The sequence below is a fragment of the Rhinolophus hipposideros genome (genome assembly GCF_964194185.1).
Source record: "Rhinolophus hipposideros genome assembly, chromosome: 5".
Taxonomy (NCBI): Eukaryota; Metazoa; Chordata; class Mammalia; order Chiroptera; family Rhinolophidae; genus Rhinolophus; species Rhinolophus hipposideros.
In genome coordinates this window covers 94715071-94734040 of record NC_138051.1, presented here as the reverse complement: position 1 = coordinate 94734040, position 18970 = coordinate 94715071, and the positions used below count along the sequence as shown (strand labels likewise).

Sequence of the window (18970 nt, the reverse complement as noted above, 5' to 3'; positions counted from 1 at the left end):
AGAGTACCGTAAGCCTACCCTGTGCCGAGGAAATGTGGGCTGTTTTCCATCTTTGAGAAACAGGCACACTTCAGGGAAGCAGGTGTGTCAAGGCCTCACTTGAAAGAACAACTTGTAAAGAAAGCCTGTGTAAGTGAGGGATGCGTTCATCTTCAGAATTGTCACCTGAGGCTGTTATTTACCCAGCACGCCCTTCTGAGTGCTGTATAGCCCTGTGCGGGGGGCACTGCCACAACCCCCTTTTATAGACGAGGGAACTGAGCGCTGAGAGGCCCCACAGCTTGCCCAGGACAGCAGGAAGGGGCCATCTAAAGTGTCACAATGAGCGCTGGTGAGGAGCGGGGCTGTCTTCACAGCCTGCCCACAACAATAGGTGGATCACAAAGCACCTGTGGGCCATTGTTCCCATTGGTGCGGAAGAGCCAGGTAAAGAGCCAGAGCCAGAGGGCTGGGCTCTCAGGTCAGGTCCATTGTTCAATGGCCCTGCATCTATCAGAAAATACTTAGCTGGAGTTGCCTTGTGTATGAAATGGGAACACAGAGGCTTTCTTTCCAGAATTGTTGAGGGGCTTAAAAGAATGGGGCACCCAGAGCATTCAGTGTGGTGGCCATGTCCCCTCGATAGTACTTATCTGTGTTGTTAGATGTGAGTACTCATGAGAACACCGTGAGGCAGGTGATACAAAGAGAAAAACCAGCTTGGTGAGAGCCACAGAACGAATGGGAGCTCGGGGAGCAGGGGCTGAGCTCACGGGGCTGCAGCCCCTGCCCTGGGTGACAGTTTTCTCCCTGGCTGGCCCCCTCCCACCAGCCACGCTCATCCCCCTACGCACACACCCCCTGTCCTGTCGCAGAACCTTACGTGCCCCCTCGGGGGTCATCTGTGGTTGCAGGCAACTCGGGCAGCCCTGGCTGCGGAGGAGCCACGGGTGGATCGGCTGCAGGCCCAGCTGAAGGAGCTGATCTTCTTACCCCACGACCTCCAGCTGCTCCCCGAGAGCGTTGTTGCTGCCATCCAGGAGTACCAGAGGTATCTGGGGGCCGACGGTGGTGGGACTTGGGCGCCTTCTTTCCCCACCTAACGCCATCTCCAGGAGGAGGGTTAGCTTTCTCTAGGAACCTGGTAACTCGTAAATAATTCTTACACTTCTCAACAACTGGCTGTTACAAGGTCTCAGTCGGCTCAGGTACTGTCCCTTTTGACAGTATTTTGTGTTTTGCTCCCAGAAAGAGGACTGAACAATGCTTTTCTCCATGCTTAGTGGATCATGCACTCATTCCATCAAGTCTGTTTAGGCAGCCTAGCACTGGGGACCAGTCCACCACGTAAGGACCCAAAGAGAGGGCTTTTCAGTAGACAGCCATCATGCCCCTGCCTGCTGGGGGTGCTGACGGAAGCATCTGAGCCTGTCTCCCGGGCCAGCCTCTACCTCCCCCTCAGCCCACAGGCTCAGGCACAGCGGGTCTCCAGTTGCCTAGCTCAGCAAAGACCAATAGGTCAAATATCCACCCTGTTTTCACCACGTAAGCCTCAGAGGTTTTCAGAACACAACACAACTGTCCCCCTCCCTTTTCCTCTGCCTGATCCAGGGGGTTCCTCCAGAATGAACTCGGGGAGCTCTCTCCTTGCTGTGTGTCTCTTACCGCACAGTGTGCTCAGGCCCCACCTTTGCCTGTTCAGAGCAGCTGCCTGGGTCCCCCGGGGAAGCGAAGGTGGAGGGAAGGGTGGGCTTGCATTTCTTGTGCACAAAGCAGGCAGTGGGCCAGGGTGGCCAAGGGTTTCCTTTCCCTCCAGTTTCTCTTGTTGAGGTATCAGGCGCTGGTTATCTGTGGCTGGGTGCTGCATATTGTTTTTGAAAAATCATCTGTAGAAATTATTTGGACCTACGAGGGTGATATCTTACTCAAAACAGGATTTTGTTTGCGTCTGCAAGGTGCTTAAGGGCAGGCGGTACCTGTCTAGGGTCTCCATACTTCCTCTTTAGGACTCTGCGTTCCCTGCTCATGAAGCTGGGCTGCCAGTCTGTTTGAGGGCTGGTGTCCCTCCAGTGCCCTTTTATGCAGAGGGCATAGTGCTCTGAGGTCCCACAGACACTTCCAACAGCCTGGGGGACGGGCGTGGGACCACCCAGGGGGCAACACAGGCCAGGCTGCCTGGGAGCTTCACTGACCCCACTCTTTCCTCTCTTGGTTTCTCCCCTGCCCGTGGCCCTTGCAGCATGAAGGGGAGAAGCACCAGGCTGCGTAACACCACGGGGGTGGAGCTGTGGCAACGTTTCCAGCGGCCTCTGCAGGATCTGCAGATGTGGAAGGCCCTGGCCCAGAGGCTCCTGGATGTCACAGCCAGCCTGCCAGACCTGCCCTCCATTCACACCTTCCTGCCCCAGATTGAGGTAACCATGGTCCTGCCAGGAGGGCTGGCTGACGCAGCTGGGGGAGGCGTGGTCCTGGGTTCTCTGGATATCTGGGTAGAGCTCATTGCATCGTGTCTGGCTTAGGAGTCCTGTGTGTCCAGGAAAGGTCAACACTTCAGATACAAAGGTCATCGTCAGTTCTTGGGTGGAAGGCAAAGCCTGGTGCCTGGGGTGACCCCAGGACTCTGGCCCTCCCATTGCTTTTCCCTTCAGGACCCTACTGCAGCCATTCCTGTGGGGGGAATGCATGAGCAATCCTGAGAGAGCTGTCAGCTTTACCATCTATCAGTTAGGATGCATGTGACAAGCGACAGAAAACCTGAGCAGTGATAGCATAAAACACAGAGATCTTTGGGTCCATGGCTGCCTTGGTAGGTCAACAGTGTCATCCAGGACCTAGGTTCTTTCCAGCTCTAAGCCGTGTCTCCCTTCATTGCCCCACTGGAAGCATGCATCCGCACCGGAAAGCATCTTGTGCAGGAAGGAACAGCATGGGGGCAAAAGGGCACTCTCCATCTCCCATTTCCAGCAGAGAGGCAAATCCTCCTCTCAGGTGCCCTGGCAGACTCCCCTTACACCTCATTGGCCACACCAGGTCATCTGACCATCCTCGGACCAATCACTGACTGAGGGTAATGGGATTGCCATGACCGGCTCGTGCCAATTATAGCCATAACCCTGGAACCTGGAGCTGGGATCTTTGCTACCCAAACAAAATCCTGGCTGTTTGATGAGGAGGAAGGAGGAATGGCTGTTGGGTGAGCAGCCAACAGTGTCTGCCACAAATACCTGTCAACATGGTAGCTCTGTTTGCCTGTCAACACTGCCTTAGGGTATCTCGGCGCTCTGACGTCCATACAGTGCTTTCAGGTCTAGAGATTCTTAGACACATAGAGTGTGAAAGAGACACACCAGGGTATCAGGTGGAAGCCCCGTTTTAGATTGATTTTCATTCTGATTATGAAAGTCGTGCTTACTTGGAGAAAGTAAAGATTTGTGAAGAAGTAAACAAAAAGCACTCACATTCCCACAAGCCACAGAACCTCTGATAACATGTTGGAGCCCTTTCTCCATCACTTTTTCTGTCCGACTTGGTGTTAACCAGGGTTGGGCCCTACTCACCCTTCAGCACACTCCTGAACCATCCTGGACCATAGACCAGCGCCTGCATTTTGGATTGTCTGCGTCATGACTCTCCACTTGGGGCTCTTGGGGCTCAGGTTGGAGCAAGTGTGTTCTCTCCATATTAAGCTGCAGTGCATGGCCTTTCCTTCTGGAGGTCCTGTGGGCTCCCTTCTTCCCATGCTCCAAAGAATGATGGTTCATCCTTTTTTATTTATTTTTTTATTGGGGAACATTGGGGAACAGCATGTTTCTCCAGGGCCTATCATCTCCAAGTCGTTGCCCTTCAATCTAGTTGTGGAGGGCGCAGCTCAGCTCCGAGTCCGGTCACTGTTTTCAATCTTTAGTTGCAGGGGGCACAGCCCACCATCCCATGCGGGAATTGAACCGGCAACGTTGTTGTTGAGAGCTCGCGCTCTAACCAACTGAGCCACCCGGTTGCCCTGATGGCTCATCTTTTTGAGGTACTCCTCAGGGATCCCTAAAGTGAATTTCATGTGTGCCAGAAATCTCAATTTTATGTGAGACGATCCCAAATATACCATTTGTATCTGATGAAAATCCATCTAGCTATTTCCATGAGATATGGTCACCAGTAGACAGAAGCTTTAATTAATTACAATTTTTATTTATTTGGGATCATATTATATTGTTATATCCACTGATATTTCCACTCTACATATATGTGTTTTTTTTCTCACCATCATTTAAAATTGTTCTAAAAGCCATAATTTTTAATGGCTGCATAATATTCCATTTGGGTGTGCCATGATTTATTTAGTGTATCCACAGTTAGATATTTAGGTTGTTTCCTATGTTCCTTGTCATAATTAATATGTATTGAATATCTATGCACACAGAGTTTTGTCTCCATTTCTGCCATTCTCCTCCTCATTTTGCTGAGGGACTGGGGCCAAGAAGAAGTTAGGGTGCTTGTCCAAGGTCAGGCCACTCAAGAGAGGCAGAGCTGGGGCCAGAATGGTGGGTTCTAGACTTTCATCTAATGTTCTGTCCCTGTTTTCACATTGGTTTCTAGACAGAGCTTTGTGAGACAAACAGAGCAGTTTTATTATTATCATGATTTGACTGTGGAGGAGAGAAACCAAGTCTCAGAGAGGGAAAGCCACCTGTTCAAGGTCATCCACCAATTAAGTGGGAAGGCTGGCTTTGACCCAACCCTGTCTGTCTAACTCCACAGCAGGTGCTGTCCTTAACTGTGTCATGATTGCTTTTCTGTCCTGCCCTTCCCTCGGGGGCAGAAAGTAAACCGGGACCTTCTTGAGGCAGGAGAGAGAGGACCTGTCTTTCCAGAGCGTGACCCTGGACTCCTATAGCAGGAATTTCATGGAGCGGTGGGGGAACGAGTAGGGCCAGAACTTTGGTTTGTTCATGTTTGGACGTCATTTGCTGATTGGGAGAGTCTTGTATCACTCTCACCAGCCTGCCCGGGGAAGGGGGTAGTTGGATGTCACAGACCAGACCTCAAGCCGCCAGCCCCATCTTTTCTTGACTCAGCTCCTGCTTCTAGCCTCAGAGCGGTCTGTGAATCTGCAGGCTTCCTCAAGAACTGAAACATTGAGCCCCCAAAGTTGAGCATGGCTGACATATTAGTGTCCTAGGGCGACCGAAACATAGTACCAAAAACTGGGTGACTGAAAGCAACAGAAATTCATTTTCTCACAGTTCTGGAGGCTGGTGTCGGGAGGGCCTTGCTCTCCCCGATGGCTCTAGGGGAGAATCCTCCCTGCCCTCTTTTAGCGTCTGGTATTTGCCGCAGTTGTTGGTGTTCCTGGACTTAATAGACCCATCACTCCGATCTCTGCCCCTGTCATCACATGGACATGTTCTCTCCAGGCGTCGTCACTTCATCTTCCCTCTGCATGGTCCAAATTTCCCTTTGTAACTAGGTCACCACTCATACTGGATTAGGGTCCCACCCTAATGACCTCACTTTGACTGATTATCTCTGTAAAGACCCAATCTCCAAAGAATGTTACATTCTGAGGTCGTTAGGGGGAGAGATTTTTGCCATACCTTTTTTTGGGGAGGACACAGGTCAACCCGTAACAGCTGGTTAAATGGAAATAAATGGGAATAGCTCTTTTGTTGTGTGTTCCCTATGAGTCTCACACGATGTTAAAGTATCATCTTATTTAAGCCTCATGACAACCCATGAGCTGGGGTGTGAATACTCCTGTTTTACAGATGAGGAAACTGAGGCTCAGAACTGCCCAAGGCCTCCCAACTAGTATGTAATCCAACCCACAATCGCAGCTCCTCAGCAGGAATTCTTAACCCCCATGATACTGCATCTGGGTTTGGAGAAAGGGGGTGAAGGTGACCCCCCACCTAAAGAGGCTTGACCTCCATATATCCAGTCACCAGCCACATGCCGTCACCCACAGCTTATGCCAGTCTATCTGTGTCAGCCATGTTTATACCGCCCTTCTTCCAGGGACTCCCTCTGCCCTCCCAATATGGCTTCTTCTGAGGAGCCTTCTCGGATTTTCCCAACCAGGATTGTCCACCTCTGCCTTGAACACCCACAGCACTCAGTTGAAACTTTGCTTAGGAAAACAATCATATTTTACCTTGGACTACAGTTACCTGGGTTGGGGTCTTTGTTTTTCCTCTCCCAATCTTGTGATGAGCTCAATATCTCAGTAACATCATCAGGTAGAAATGGAAGGACTCTGGCCAGCTGACAACAAAACCTCTGGCCTCCAGGACCTAGGGCCCTCTGTTGGAGAAACAAAAGGTACTTACCCCAAACAACTGGTTAATTGGCAGGAGCCTGAGGCTTGGCACAGGGCTTTGTGGCAGGAAGAGTGAGTGTAGGTTGGACCTGTGGTCAGCGCAGCCTTCCTGGAGGAGGTGGCCCTGGGCTGTGCAGAGTTCCAGCTGTGTGGGAGCAGCTGCCCATTGCAAGGCGGCTTCTGAGTTCCCTTTAGGTTCCCTCTTTGCCTGGTGAACTCCTACACATCACGACTCCACTCTGGCGCCACCTCTTCTAGGGAACCTTCCTGAATTCCTGCTGATTGTGCTCCCATGGGCTTTTAGCCCCTTCAAAACATCCCAAACACCGCCTGGTGGGTGGCCCACTGCTGTTGGTGAAAGGAAATCGTTGAGTAGAAGGTCAAATTTGTTTGCTTGGGTTCGGCTGCAGTGGGGATGGTTGATTGTGGGGTGCAGTTGAGGGGCAGCAGGCGGTCAGGAGCTGCTGTGGTCCAGGCAAGAGAGGCTGAGGGTGTGTGACAATCAGTGACAGTGGAAATGGGGAGGAGATGGACTTCCGAGACACATCGGTGGTAGAATTCTTGCTCAGGCTTTGCCAATAAGATGGATGTGGAGGTGAGATAGGAATCAAGTTAACCCTGAAATTCAGGGCCTCCCCACCACATTCCTGCCACCCGGTTTCTTCTTATGTTTGTCGCTTTCTTAGACCCCAGCACAAAGGCTCAACCTCCTAGAATTGCAACAGAACAGGTGTGCTCCAGGCACTGGTTCCCAGCTTCTCCTTGCCCCATCGTGCTCCATGGTTAATGGAGGCCTTGTCTCCCACAGGCGGCCCTGGCAGAAAGCTCCCGTCTGAAGCAGCAGCTGACCATGCTGCAGCTGAAGAAAGATCTGTTGAGCAGCATCTTTGGCCAGGAGAGAGCCACGGCCCTCCTGGATCAGGTGGCGAGTTCCGTGAGGGACAGAGACCTGCTACACAACAGCCTTCTGCAGAGGAAAAGCAAACTGCAGGTGAGCCCCAATGGCTGTCTGCCCGGCACTGGGACCCAGCCGAGGATGGGGCCACCCTTGGAGGTGGGGGGGTGGGATGGGGGTGCAGGCAGCCTTGCATTCTGATCTCAGCTCCACTACGTGCCACTCTGTGGCCCTGAGCATATCCATTTGCCCCCACAATCTGTGGCTCTTCGTCTGTATCCTTCTAACTGGTCTCCTGACCACCTGTCTGCCCCCTGAGTCCACCCCAAGTCCCTTCTCTACATTGTAGTCATTGAACTGTCTCTTGAGGAAAGCTGGAGGAGTATCAAATGAGAAAACACAGAAAACATGTAAGCTTTTAATCACCAGAGAACTAGAAGCCATTACATCAGGGACCCATTCCTAAAGGACTACATTAAACCGTAGATATAACATGGCCTGTTGCAGACAGTTTAGTCTCTATGTAACAAATGTTTGCGGAGCATCGAATGAGGATGATGAGAGTTGTGGTCCATGGGGTACTGAGGAGGGCCCAGGCACCTGCTGAGAGCTTCGCATCCATAATCTCACTAATCCAAGTAGCATACATTCTAGGGTTTGCAGGACAGACGGTCTGTTGTAGCTCAACTCTGCCACTGTAGCATGAAAGCAGCTGTAAATGAATGGGTGTGGCTGTGTTCCAATAAAACTTTATTTGCAAAAACAGACCTCTAGTGGGATTTGGGGTGTGTCGTACAGGACGTAGTTTGCCAGCCGCTGTTCTAGAGGGCAGAATAACAATTATGTGGGGACACTATGGTGACTGAGGAGGGGCATCCAACCCCCTCAAAGGCTCTGGGAAGGCTTCCTGGAGGAGGAGACAGAAGGCTGGAGAAAGAGCAGCTGGGTTGTGAGCAAAGCTCTTAATTTGTCTGCTGCCTCTTCTGTGTCTCTACAGAGCTTGCTTGCTCAGCACAAAGATTTTGGGGCTGCTTTTGAGCCTCTGCAGAGGAAGCTCTCAGACCTCCAAGTCAGGGTCCAAGCCGAGAACGGACTTCAGCCGGACCTTCCTGGGAAACAGGCCCAGCTTTCAAGGTTGCAGGTAAGGAGTCTGTGGGGTCCTTCTCACTTCTGCTCCGGTGCTCAGCTCTACCTGGAAGCAGCTCCCCTCTTCAGCAGCAGCTGGCCCGTGACTGACATTTCTTCTTGACTGGATTTCCGCTGATTTACCTGATGGTTCCTGGCACACCTCCAAACAGCTGATTCTCAAGCCTAATAAAGTGATAAGCTGTCCTTTTGCTTACCCTGTGATTCCAAATTCTGACATTGGTATTTGTTTTGAAGTTGCTTTGCGAAGTGATTCTAAGGAGTCCAGAGGCCTTCACTTAAATAAACCAATTTGGGGATCAGGAATAAATGCATTAAAATACCTATGGATGGACATAGGCAGATCACTGGTGATTGTTGGCTGGGTGAGGAGTTTGCTGGTTTTTAAAATGCATGTGATGCAACACTGATCTCTTTAAAAACCCAGCCTCGCTCATACATAAGTAGAGTGTTGTTTAGAAGACATTAAAAATCGTGCATTTGGGGCTTTAAAACTAAAGCTGGGATATGATTCTTCATGATGAGATGGTCATAAGTCACAGTCCACACGTTTATCCCCCGGTTTATTTTCATGATGTCTCAGAATATTTTTGTCTCATTCAAAAAATTCTCAGCAGCCCTGAGCCTGGGGCCATCAGACGGCCATGTAGTGCGGCCTCTGGATTTGGGGAGCCCCGTGTCCTGGGACCCTCCCAATCTCTCCCACTTAGAGCTCTCATCCTGATCAGCACCCATGACGAGAGGCAGAAAGGCCACCCCCACTCATTCCTTCCTCTGCTGCAGGGGCTGCAGGAAGAGGGGTTGGACCTGGGGGTGCAGATGGAGGCCGTGAGGCCGCTCGTCCAGGGGAACCCCAACCACCAGCATAAAATGGACCAGCTTTGTGCCGACTACCGGGCGTTACAGAGATCTCTGGAGGTAAGGGACCGACCGAGGGCGTATGCCATGACGGATACCAGGCCCCGGAATCGAACACTCCTGGAGCCTTTCCCCTCTTTTCTTCCTTCGTTCCTTCCAACTCTTCTTTTCCTTTCTCCCTTCCTTCCTTCCCTTCCTCATTCATTCAGCAGGCAATTACTGAGTGCTTCCTGTGTGCCAGGCAGTGTTCTGGGCCCTAAGGATGGAGGCGGCATGATAAAGACAGCCAAGATCCCTGTTCTCCCTGGGCTTCCATTCTAGTGGGTAGATGGACCATGAGTCAGCAGCCAACAAGTTCCACATGTGCCAGGGGCCCAGGAACAACACAGACTGCTCAGATCCTAACAAAAGCCCAGAGGGCAGTAGGCCTCACCATGTTTGCAGCTTGAATGTGAGGTTGAAAAGCCTGTCCTGGTGGCCGGGAGCCTCATCTGCAGTGCCCTCTAGTGGCCACCTGGATCTTTTGGGTGTCCTCAAAGGATTGGTTCCCTTTTGAGTGTGTGTGTGGGGGGACGGGGGGAATGGGAATTGAGGGTCCTTCAAACGTCCCCTGAGGACAAGTTGAAATGCAGGCCCCAGGTCCCATCCTGCTGCTGATGCAGAAGGGGGCTTGGGTCTGCGTGTGTAACAATGCCCCAGGAATGCAAAGCCTGCTCTCAGGCAGCCATACTTCAAGAAAACTCAGTCTAAGGCCGGGTTCTGCATCCAACAGGACCCTGCATGCCCTATTTACTAACAAATAGTCTTACCACCCTCTTTGAAGTTCTGAAAGTCATAGATAGTATAAGTACCCACACCATTTGAAAATTTAGTGCAATTCCCTTTCCATAGTAGAACAGAGAAATAAAAGGAAAATATTTATGAAAAATAATGTCTGCCCATACATAAGTACTCCAAGATGGCCACACTAAGGATAGAAGGAGGTGGTCACAACACACCCGTCTATGCGACCCAACAGCCTCAACTGCCTCTAGGGATGAGATTTCCTGCAATGTTAACAGCGCTTGGTAAAGTTGCAGTGAAACCACAGTGCATTCTGCTGTCAGTTTACAAAATAGGTGTGTTCCTGGAAAGGCAGCGTGTTTATTAAAACTGCAAAAACCTCTTTGTGTTGGTATGTTAACCGAAGTAAGGTTCTAAGCTCAGGCCCCGATACACAGGTTTTTCACCGCGTGGGTGTTGGTAGGGCATGAGAAAACCATGTGGGGGTGGGGCAGTTCTGTGTCGTGGACTGTCTTCCCTAGAGTGGACGGAGCACCCCTGACTCACGCTGTCGCTGGCATCACCCCCACCCCATCATTGTCGCAGTAACCGAACCCCCCCATGAGTTTCCAAGAAACACAGCTCTACCCAGAGAGGCCCAGTGGTCTGAGTGACGCATAAGGTCTAGATGGATTCATTTAATTCCATTGACTAAATCAGCAGCTAGTGGTCCCAAGGGTGAGGCGGGGAGAGCAGAGAAATTGGAATCACGGTCCTGCCCTTCAAGAGCCCAGAGTACCAGCAACAAACGTCAGCTTCAATGTCTACATTCAATGATGAGTTGATCATTAGAATAATTAGAAGCATTAACTGACCATCATTAGGTGATATTCTAAGACTATCACACTTCTGTATTATTTAAATACTTCTTTGAACAAGTATTGCCCCTCTTTTATTATTTTGGTACTCAGTGCTTTTTAAGTCTAATACTCTCTAATAAGTCCTTCTCCCACAGCCCAGGTGAGCTTCCGCCCCCGTCCCAGGGGCAGGCATGTGCCCCACTTAGCAATGGGGGCCATTGCAGGCCATTGGGTCTGATGCTGGTGTACAGGGCCAGGAGGGGACAGTGGGAGTGAGAGCACAGGGAAGAGGAGTTTTGCATCGTTTTTCAGGCCCTTGTCAATGGTTGGTTGAGGACAGATGCGGTGTACCCTCCCATGTGTCCCGGCTCCTGGTGGTTTTGACATCCAGTGGTGTCAGCCAGTGGAAGGCAGGAAGGCAGGGCCTGTGGTGGCCCAGCAGAGTCACGAAGGCTTAAGCCAGGGATCGGAGCATGAGAGGGGATGACAGGCCCTGGGTCTGACTGGCCTGTGGTGGCTGAGAGGGCGGGTCCCAGGCTGGGTGACCAGCAGGGAGAATGTCTACTTTGGAGAATGTCTACTTTGTTGGATACTGAGCCCACCTTTTGTGGGGACAGAGAAGAGCAAGGCCCTAGCTTCAGAGAGCTGAGTAACGACTGACCCAGGGGAGGGAAATAAGAGCAAGACTATTTAAAAATCCTTTTTACCAAAGTGTAACCACATACAGAAAAGTGACCGTCTAAGTGTGCAGCTTGATATAATCACAAAACTGAGCACATCATGTTAGCAGCACCCAGATCGTGACACAAAACACCAGCACCCCCCCAAGCCCCTCAATGCCCTGCAGTCACCGCCTACCACTCCTGATACCCGAAAGTAACCCTGACTTGGAACAGCATATAGTTGGGTTTGCCTGGTTCTCTGTGTTCTTTAAGCTGAATCAGACAGAACGTTTTTGTGTGTGGTCCTCAGGAGGGGTATAAATCCATCCATAATGTATTAAATGGTAGTATGGGTTGTTCATTCTCGCTGCTGTAAAGTATTCCCCTGGATGATTATACTTCAGTGTACTCATACATCCTACTGTTGATGGGCTCTTGGGTGGTTTCCAGTTTGGGGCTATGACAGGTGCCACCACACACTTGCCTTTCGGTGCAGATGTCTTGCATCTGATGGGCAGACACCCAGGGGTGAAATGGTTGGGTCAGAGGGAGGCCTGTGTTCAGTTTTAGTAGATACCGACCTAAGGTTTTCTCGTGTGGTTGTGCCACACCCCGTGGTGGACGAGAGCTCTGGCTGCCCACACCCTCTTCCAGACTTGGTACTTTCCATAAAAGTAAGATAGGCTTAGAGGCTGTTTATACCAGAGTTGGTCTTTCTGGGGTAAATCCTTGTACTGTGTAGAAGGGAGGACCAGCGTCTCTTGTTCTCGCTTGTTGGGGAGCCCTGGGTGCCATGTCGCCCTGGGGCCTGGGCAGGTCTGGGGGTCTTGCAGGGTGGGGTGGCCCAGGGTCTCAGCCTGGGCTAGCTCTCAGGGTGCCCTGGGCCCCCCGGGCTGTACTGCAGGACCTCATGGACCGGTGCCAGCGAAGCGTGCGGGAACATTGCACCTTCAGCCACGAGCTGCTGGAGCTGCGACAGTGGGTCGCCATGGTCACTCAGAACCTGGAGTCATACCAGAGGGACACAGGCCCATGGGATGCCCAGTCCCGAGAGGCCGAAATCGAGGTGAGATGGCTTTCCCAGCAGAGATGTGGCATCCCCCAAAGCAGGCTTGAGAGGCCGATGTATTGACATAGGGGAGCAGAGACCGCTTCCCCAGGCCTCACTGTGTGTGTGTGTGTGTGTGTGTGGTGTGTGTCCTTCAGAGGCTACTGGCTGAATTCCCGGAGAAGGAGGTCCAGCTGCCCCTGATCAAAGCACACGGCCGGTTGGTGATGGAGAAGTCCTCTCTGGAAGGGGCTGCTGTGGTCCAGGACGAGCTGAGCGAGCTGGTGGAGTCGTGGCGGGCCCTGCAGCTGCTGGAGGAAAGCCTGCTGAGGTGAGAGGGCCTCCTGGCTCTGAGCCGCGCCTCAGACAATATGCCTTCCCATCCAGGGGAGAGCTCAGTGGTGCCATGGGCCAGATGGCTGGGGTTCTGCTGTGTGCCAGACCTGGCACCAGAGGCCTGTGCGCCTCTCCATTCTGGCCCAGTGGGCATTGGAGCAGGAGCAGTAGGAGCAGAGAAATGTCCTAGCCTGGGGCTCAGCCTCTCGTGCATTCGGGCTTGGGCCTCACCTGCATCAGTCGGGACATGCACCTTGACGACAGTCATGTGGGTCTCAAGTAGGAAACCGGAAATGCATGTGCCTCGGAGACGTTCTGACAAACCTGAAGGATGGACACTGACTTGGGAAGACCAGGAGTAGCCTCCCACCACAAGATGCCCCAATTCCATCACTTCTCTCGTGACCTGCTGAGTCCCCATCTTGTCCCCTCATTGACTGGCTGTTTGTCTTCTTAGCCTCGTCAGAAACCGGCAGCTGCAGAGGACGGAAGTGGATTCCAGGAAGAGAACGATTTTCACTAACAACATCCCAAAGTCTGGGTTTCTCATCAGCCCCACGGATTCTGTTTCCAGGCGTCACCGCAGGGTGAGTCTGTCTTGTGGGCCTTCCAGGAGGGGGCAGATCCTGAGGCCAGTGATTGGGGGAGGGGAAATCTCCAGCAAAGCCCCCCTCCACCCTGCCGGAGGCCACGCTCAGCCCAGGGCTTGGACACGTCCCGTCTCAGGTGAGCCTGCCTTGCTGTAGCACACGCATTCCTTGTGCCACTGGACAGAGGAAGGGACTCAGAGACCTCAGACCCAGGTCCCCGGGGAAGGTCCTGGGCATTCCCTGGGCAGACAAGCACTCACCCCTCAAAAAACTGGGCACCAGCAGAGAGGAGAGGCTCAGGGTTGAAAGCTTCCTGCTGGCCCCAGATTGCACACTGAAATCACACGAGATGGGTGTTCTTTCTTGTGTGTGTGCCAAAAGTTGTATTTGGTAAAAAGAACTCACCTGAATACATTGTATCATCCATCCCGTCCCCTGATTGCCTTTAAAAAAAGGAAGCACATCGAAAAGAACTTCCTTCCTTGTTCTTAAAAGATGGCGTGTCACTCCATTCATTCTCCCGTTGAGTCTTTCGTTTCCCCATCCAAAAGACACTTAGGGAATGTTCTGAGGACTGAGCTTGGAGGTGGGATACAGCTGTGAATAAAACAGAAACACTTCCGACCAACAGAGAATCTAGAATCCAGTGCAGAAACTTTCATGTTGCCGAGCAATCATTTGAAACTGCAGATTCTGATTCAGTAGGTCTGGGGTGGGGGCCCATGAGTGCCTTTCTACAAGCCCCTGCTGCTGGGCCTCGGAGCCCATTTTGAGGGACAAAGAAGTGGGGAACACAGGCGATTATAATAAATAAATGTTTACAGAAAGCAGGTTATGTGATGGCAGGGGGATCATAGGCTATGGCAGCCTGTGGCAGAGTGACCGTGACCCCGTTCTGGGGTAGGGAAAACCTCCCAGAGAAAAGAAATGTCAAGGGAAGCCTCACAGCTGGCTGGGAGACGAGGAGAGGAGTGGAGATGGGTACATCCCATGCCGAGGAGACAAGGTGTGCAAAGACCCGAGGGAGAGAGTACAAGTGCCAGGGCCTGAGATGTGTCTGTGGGCTCAGAGAACGAGGAAGATGGCATGAGCTGCGGAGTCAGGCAGGGCTGGAACCTGAGGCTCTCAGGCCACAGCAAGGAGTGTGAGAAGCCACCAAGCCACCAACGTGGATAAGTGAGGGCTCAGCTGAATGGATTTGCAGTCACTCTGGCTGCAGAGCTGGAGGGGTAGAGGAGTGGCGGAAGGATAACCATGACCATAAGCGTCTTGCTAATGGATGATGGTGGCTCCACTAGGAGACCCGGGATGTGACAGCGAGGAATGTCCCTGGCACCTAACCATGGCCACATTGAGTAGAGACATTCCTCGTCCCCCCAGGCCTCTCTCATCCCCTGTTGGACATCCTCATCCCCACTCCTCTGCCTCAGATGGAATCCCCAGGACACATAGCCAGTAGGCTCTTTTCACCGCTGATGCTTTGGTCATCTTGTGCTTTCCTGCAGGCAAATCTGCCCCAGGAAGCAGAAGGCAGCCATGAAGATTTCTCCCAGCTCCTGAGGGACTTTGAGCAGTGGCTGCAGGTGGAAAATTCTAAGCTGGTTAGAGTCATCGCAATGAGAACTGCCACAGCCCAGGACTTCAGGACCAGAGAAACGAAGCTGCAGGTTTGTTCCCAAGGAAAGGTCCCTTTCCACAGGGTTTGCCTCAGAGATGTTTGCCGCCAGGGAGTTCTTCAAAAAGGAGCACAGACATAGCTCGTGAGTTGTTCTTGCTTGTGTATCAACAATGGTTTTTAAACGTTTTTGGTTCAAATATTTTAGAAGAACTTTAGAAAAATCATTCATCCATTCATTCGGCCTACTTCTATATAGCGCAACACAGAAAATATCACCCCTAATCTCAATGAGCCCTTGCTATGTAACAAATAATCCCAACAGTTTGTGGCTTCAAACAGCAACTGTTTGTTTAATTCATGATTCTGATGGTTGGCAATTCTGGCTGAGCTCAGCTGGGCAATCTATCTACCACAAATCTTTCTCCCTCGCTCCCACATCTAAATAGTCACCAAGACCTCCTCGATTCCACCTCTTGAAAATGTTTTGTTTCTGTCTACCATTGTCCTCATCTAGGCACTTACCATTTTTGACCTTGATGATGGCGACATAGGAGTTTCAGCTAAAGGGGGAATGGTTTTCAGAATCTCGACCTCTACAGGGCCCAGATTTTGACCTTTGTCTCTATAGCCCTGTGAGGCTGCCAAACGCATGGTCTGTTTTACAACTGTTTCTTCCAGATTGGCCAATGTCCTACAGACAAAGCAGGCCTGAACCCTGGGCTTACTTCTCTGTGTTTCATCCTTGTCCTGGTTTTAGCCTGATATGCCTCACTCTCTTGTTACGATGCCTTTTAAATGTTTTTAATATTTTGTCCTCAATGAGAGGTTTGGTCCAATTACCTAGTTGACCATGACCAGGAAGTCCTTCCTGCCTACCTCCTGCCTCATACCCGGCCATGCCTCCTGTTTCCTGCCACCACCACCCAACTCCAGCCATACTAGAGATGACTTGCAGTTCCCCAGATGAGCCCTTCTTGCCTTGATCTCACATTTAGGGGGCTCTGAGAAGCTAAGTAACGTCCTCCTTATCACACAGCTAGTAGAATGGTGCAGAGCCAGGATCCAAAGCCAGAATTTAAACCCAGGCTCTTGGATTTAGAGCCCTGCTTAGGATTTAGGACTCCTGCTTCTCAGGAGTCCTGAGGCTAAAAGCTGCCACCCTGGGGGACCACAGTACTATATTTTGATAGAAAAATCTGTTTAGTCCCAACCTCACTGCACTCATGCCAATAGGAAGATGTTCAACAATGGTAGTTTTTATAGTGATGAGCCCTCTCACATCAAGTCCCCTGGAGGGCTTGGTTCTAGAACGCCAGAGTTGGAAGTGACCACGGAGCTCTGCAGTGCAGCTGCTGAGTCTCGCAGGAGTCCATTCTGTAACATATCGGAGAGCAAATTGCCTAGCCTTGGCTTGAATTTGCACAGATGGGATTCTCCCTTTATAGGTTCTGTCAGTTTCTCTCAAGTGGAATTTGATTGGCTCCTCCTTACCAGCAGGTGGGGCCATCTGGGCCATTTGGAAGGTGCACTTGACAATCAATGCCTTTTCCCCACAGGAGCTGGAGGCTCAGGTACCAGAAGGTCAGCATCTCTTCGAGAACCTCCTTCATCTCAAGCCAGCAAGTGGGACCTCGGATGAGATGGAAGATTTGCGCTACCGGTGGATGCTCTACAAGTCCAAACTCAAGGACTCCAGCCAGCTGCTGGTAGGTGGGAAGGACGCTCAGGTCCCGGGGGATGGGATTACGGCTGAGCCCAAGCTCACCTGGGACTCATAGATGGGCCCGCATGCAGTCTGCCCTGGGCCTGCACTGACCAGACTGAGGTGACGACTCAGAGAGAGGAGAGGAGACTCCTGGGTCCTAGATGCTTGATTCGCAAGATGTCATGCGGCCATCCTGTCACCCTCTTAGGCCAGAACTCCAACAATGACAACGGGAACTATCCTAGTTAACATTTGGGGTGCACTTTGCTCCCTACTAGGCTGAAATCCTATGTGTAGCACCCCATTCAGTCCTCACAGCAAGCCTCTGCCAGAGTAATTGTACCTCTAGTCCCCAGAGGGGCCGAGACTCAGAAGTGAAACTCACCCAAGGTCCCAGAGCTAAGAGGCAGAGCCAGCACTAAAACACACCCTGTTGTTGGAGGCAGAATCGAGGGAGCCCTGGGATCTAGTCCCCTTCCTCCACTAACTGACTTTGTGCCTTTGAGCAGGCATCTTCTCACTTTGGCCCGTGTCTCCGGAGGCCCGTGTCTCCTCCTACAAACAATAGTAGCTAAACTAATAATGGCCTTTATTAAATGCCATGTCTTCGTAACAACCCTATAAAGGAGGTACTGTCATTATCCCCTGAAGACCTATGAGGAAACTGAGGCACAGACGCTAGCCCGAGGACAGGGCTGGTTGAGATGGCCTTCCAGGGCCCTGACAGCCCTCAGATCCCAGACGCCAAGCTTTGGTGCTACCGCTTTGCAGGCCCCGCAACACCCATAGTGGCCACTGGGTGTCAGCCCAGCCCCAGCCAGGTGGCAGTGTCCCGCCCCGCCCGGGCTCAGGCCTTCCCAGACAGAGTCCCACCTGGGCCTGAAGTGCGTTAAAAAGCTCATTAAATCGAATCACCTGCTGGTTCAGCCTGTCCAGATGACCAGAAGTTTTAAAGAAACGCTCCCCTGACAAAATGAATATTCCATTACAGGCTCTGTTGGGATTTAAGTTTCACTCACTTAACTTTTTTTTCCCCTTTTCCTCTCCGTCCCTAAAATAACAGACACAGAATTCTCCAGGGGAGCCGAATGGATTCCAAAAGGTATGGTGTCTGCCATCTGCTCCATATGGCTAGAGGGCAGGGCGTCTGGAGGGTCGCTGGGCCTGTGACGGTGGAGTGGGACTCCTGAACTTTCTGGAAGGTTCTGTGAGGTTTGAGGAACAATTGTAGGGAATCAGCTCTGGGCTGCAGTGTGCGGTGCCCCGGGTCCTCGCTCTCAGGAAGCCCCAGGGGTGTGCAGACCTTACCTGGCTGTGACAGGCACACGATAGAGGGGAGACCCTACCATGTTTCCCCGAAAATAAGACCTAGCTGGACCATCAGCGCCAAAGCATCTTTTGGAGCAAAAATTAATATAAAACCCGGTCTTATATTATATTACATCATATTATACTATATCCAGTCTTATAGTGAAATAAGACCGGGTCTTATAATTTTTGCTCCAAAAGATGCATTAGAGCTGATGGTCCAGCTGGGTCTTGTTTTCAGGGAAACACGGCGGAATTTTTCATTTGGAAAGGTGAAGAGTGAACAAGGACGCTTTGAATAATTATGCTGGGACAACAGGAGTAAAGCAGGACAGTCCCAGGAGACCGAGTGTAGACGGGTGGGTGCATGGGGCTTCAGGGGACAGAAGAGGAGGGGGCGGCTGTGCCTTTCACGTTCTACCAGGCAGGTGTTTCCACGGAAGCCCCCGGGGACTTGCTCAGAGCCACCCCCACGGGTTGCAGGCCAGAACAATAACAGCACTAGTCAGCATCCTAAGGAGGAAAACCGAGTATTAGATGCTACATGCTGACCGTCACTGTGTGCCAGAAACTGTGCTAATTTGTGGTTAGGGTGTTTCATTTAACTGTCCCATCGACACCTCCATTTTAAGAATGAGGAAGCCGAGAAGTAGCAAGTTGGAATAATTTGTTCAGGGAAGGTTCTTGCGTGGTCTCCAGCCTCTGACTCCAAAGCCCACGTCTTAACCTTTCACACAAGCCTTGGAGAAAGCACGCATAAGGCCCAGCAGGTCTCCCTGCTTCTGGAAAAGCCCCATGTAAACTCATGTCCCTAGTGCCCCCTTTTCCAAGGGAACGGGCTTGTCTTCCTGCCAGGCATTGCCCATAATGATACGGGCCTCCAGCGTGCT

At 51.6% G+C, this 18970-nt stretch overlaps 1 protein-coding gene across 1 annotated transcript in view; it reads left to right on the top strand.

The window, feature by feature from the left end:
* The window catches only part of SYNE3 (spectrin repeat containing nuclear envelope family member 3), an 89803-nt gene that overhangs the window by 58814 nt on the left and 12019 nt on the right, over positions 1–18970 (top strand). The window contains exons 7-17 of the mRNA XM_081047972.1: positions 894–1030; positions 2219–2393; positions 7101–7283; positions 8185–8328; positions 9117–9251; positions 12380–12541; positions 12682–12854; positions 13317–13446; positions 14955–15116; positions 16624–16773; positions 17836–17874. Coding sequence (XP_080904098.1) covers positions 894–1030; positions 2219–2393; positions 7101–7283; positions 8185–8328; positions 9117–9251; positions 12380–12541; positions 12682–12854; positions 13317–13446; positions 14955–15116; positions 16624–16773; positions 17836–17874 — 1590 coding nt within the window. The remainder of the gene's footprint in view (positions 1–893; positions 1031–2218; positions 2394–7100; positions 7284–8184; positions 8329–9116; positions 9252–12379; positions 12542–12681; positions 12855–13316; positions 13447–14954; positions 15117–16623; positions 16774–17835; positions 17875–18970) is intronic.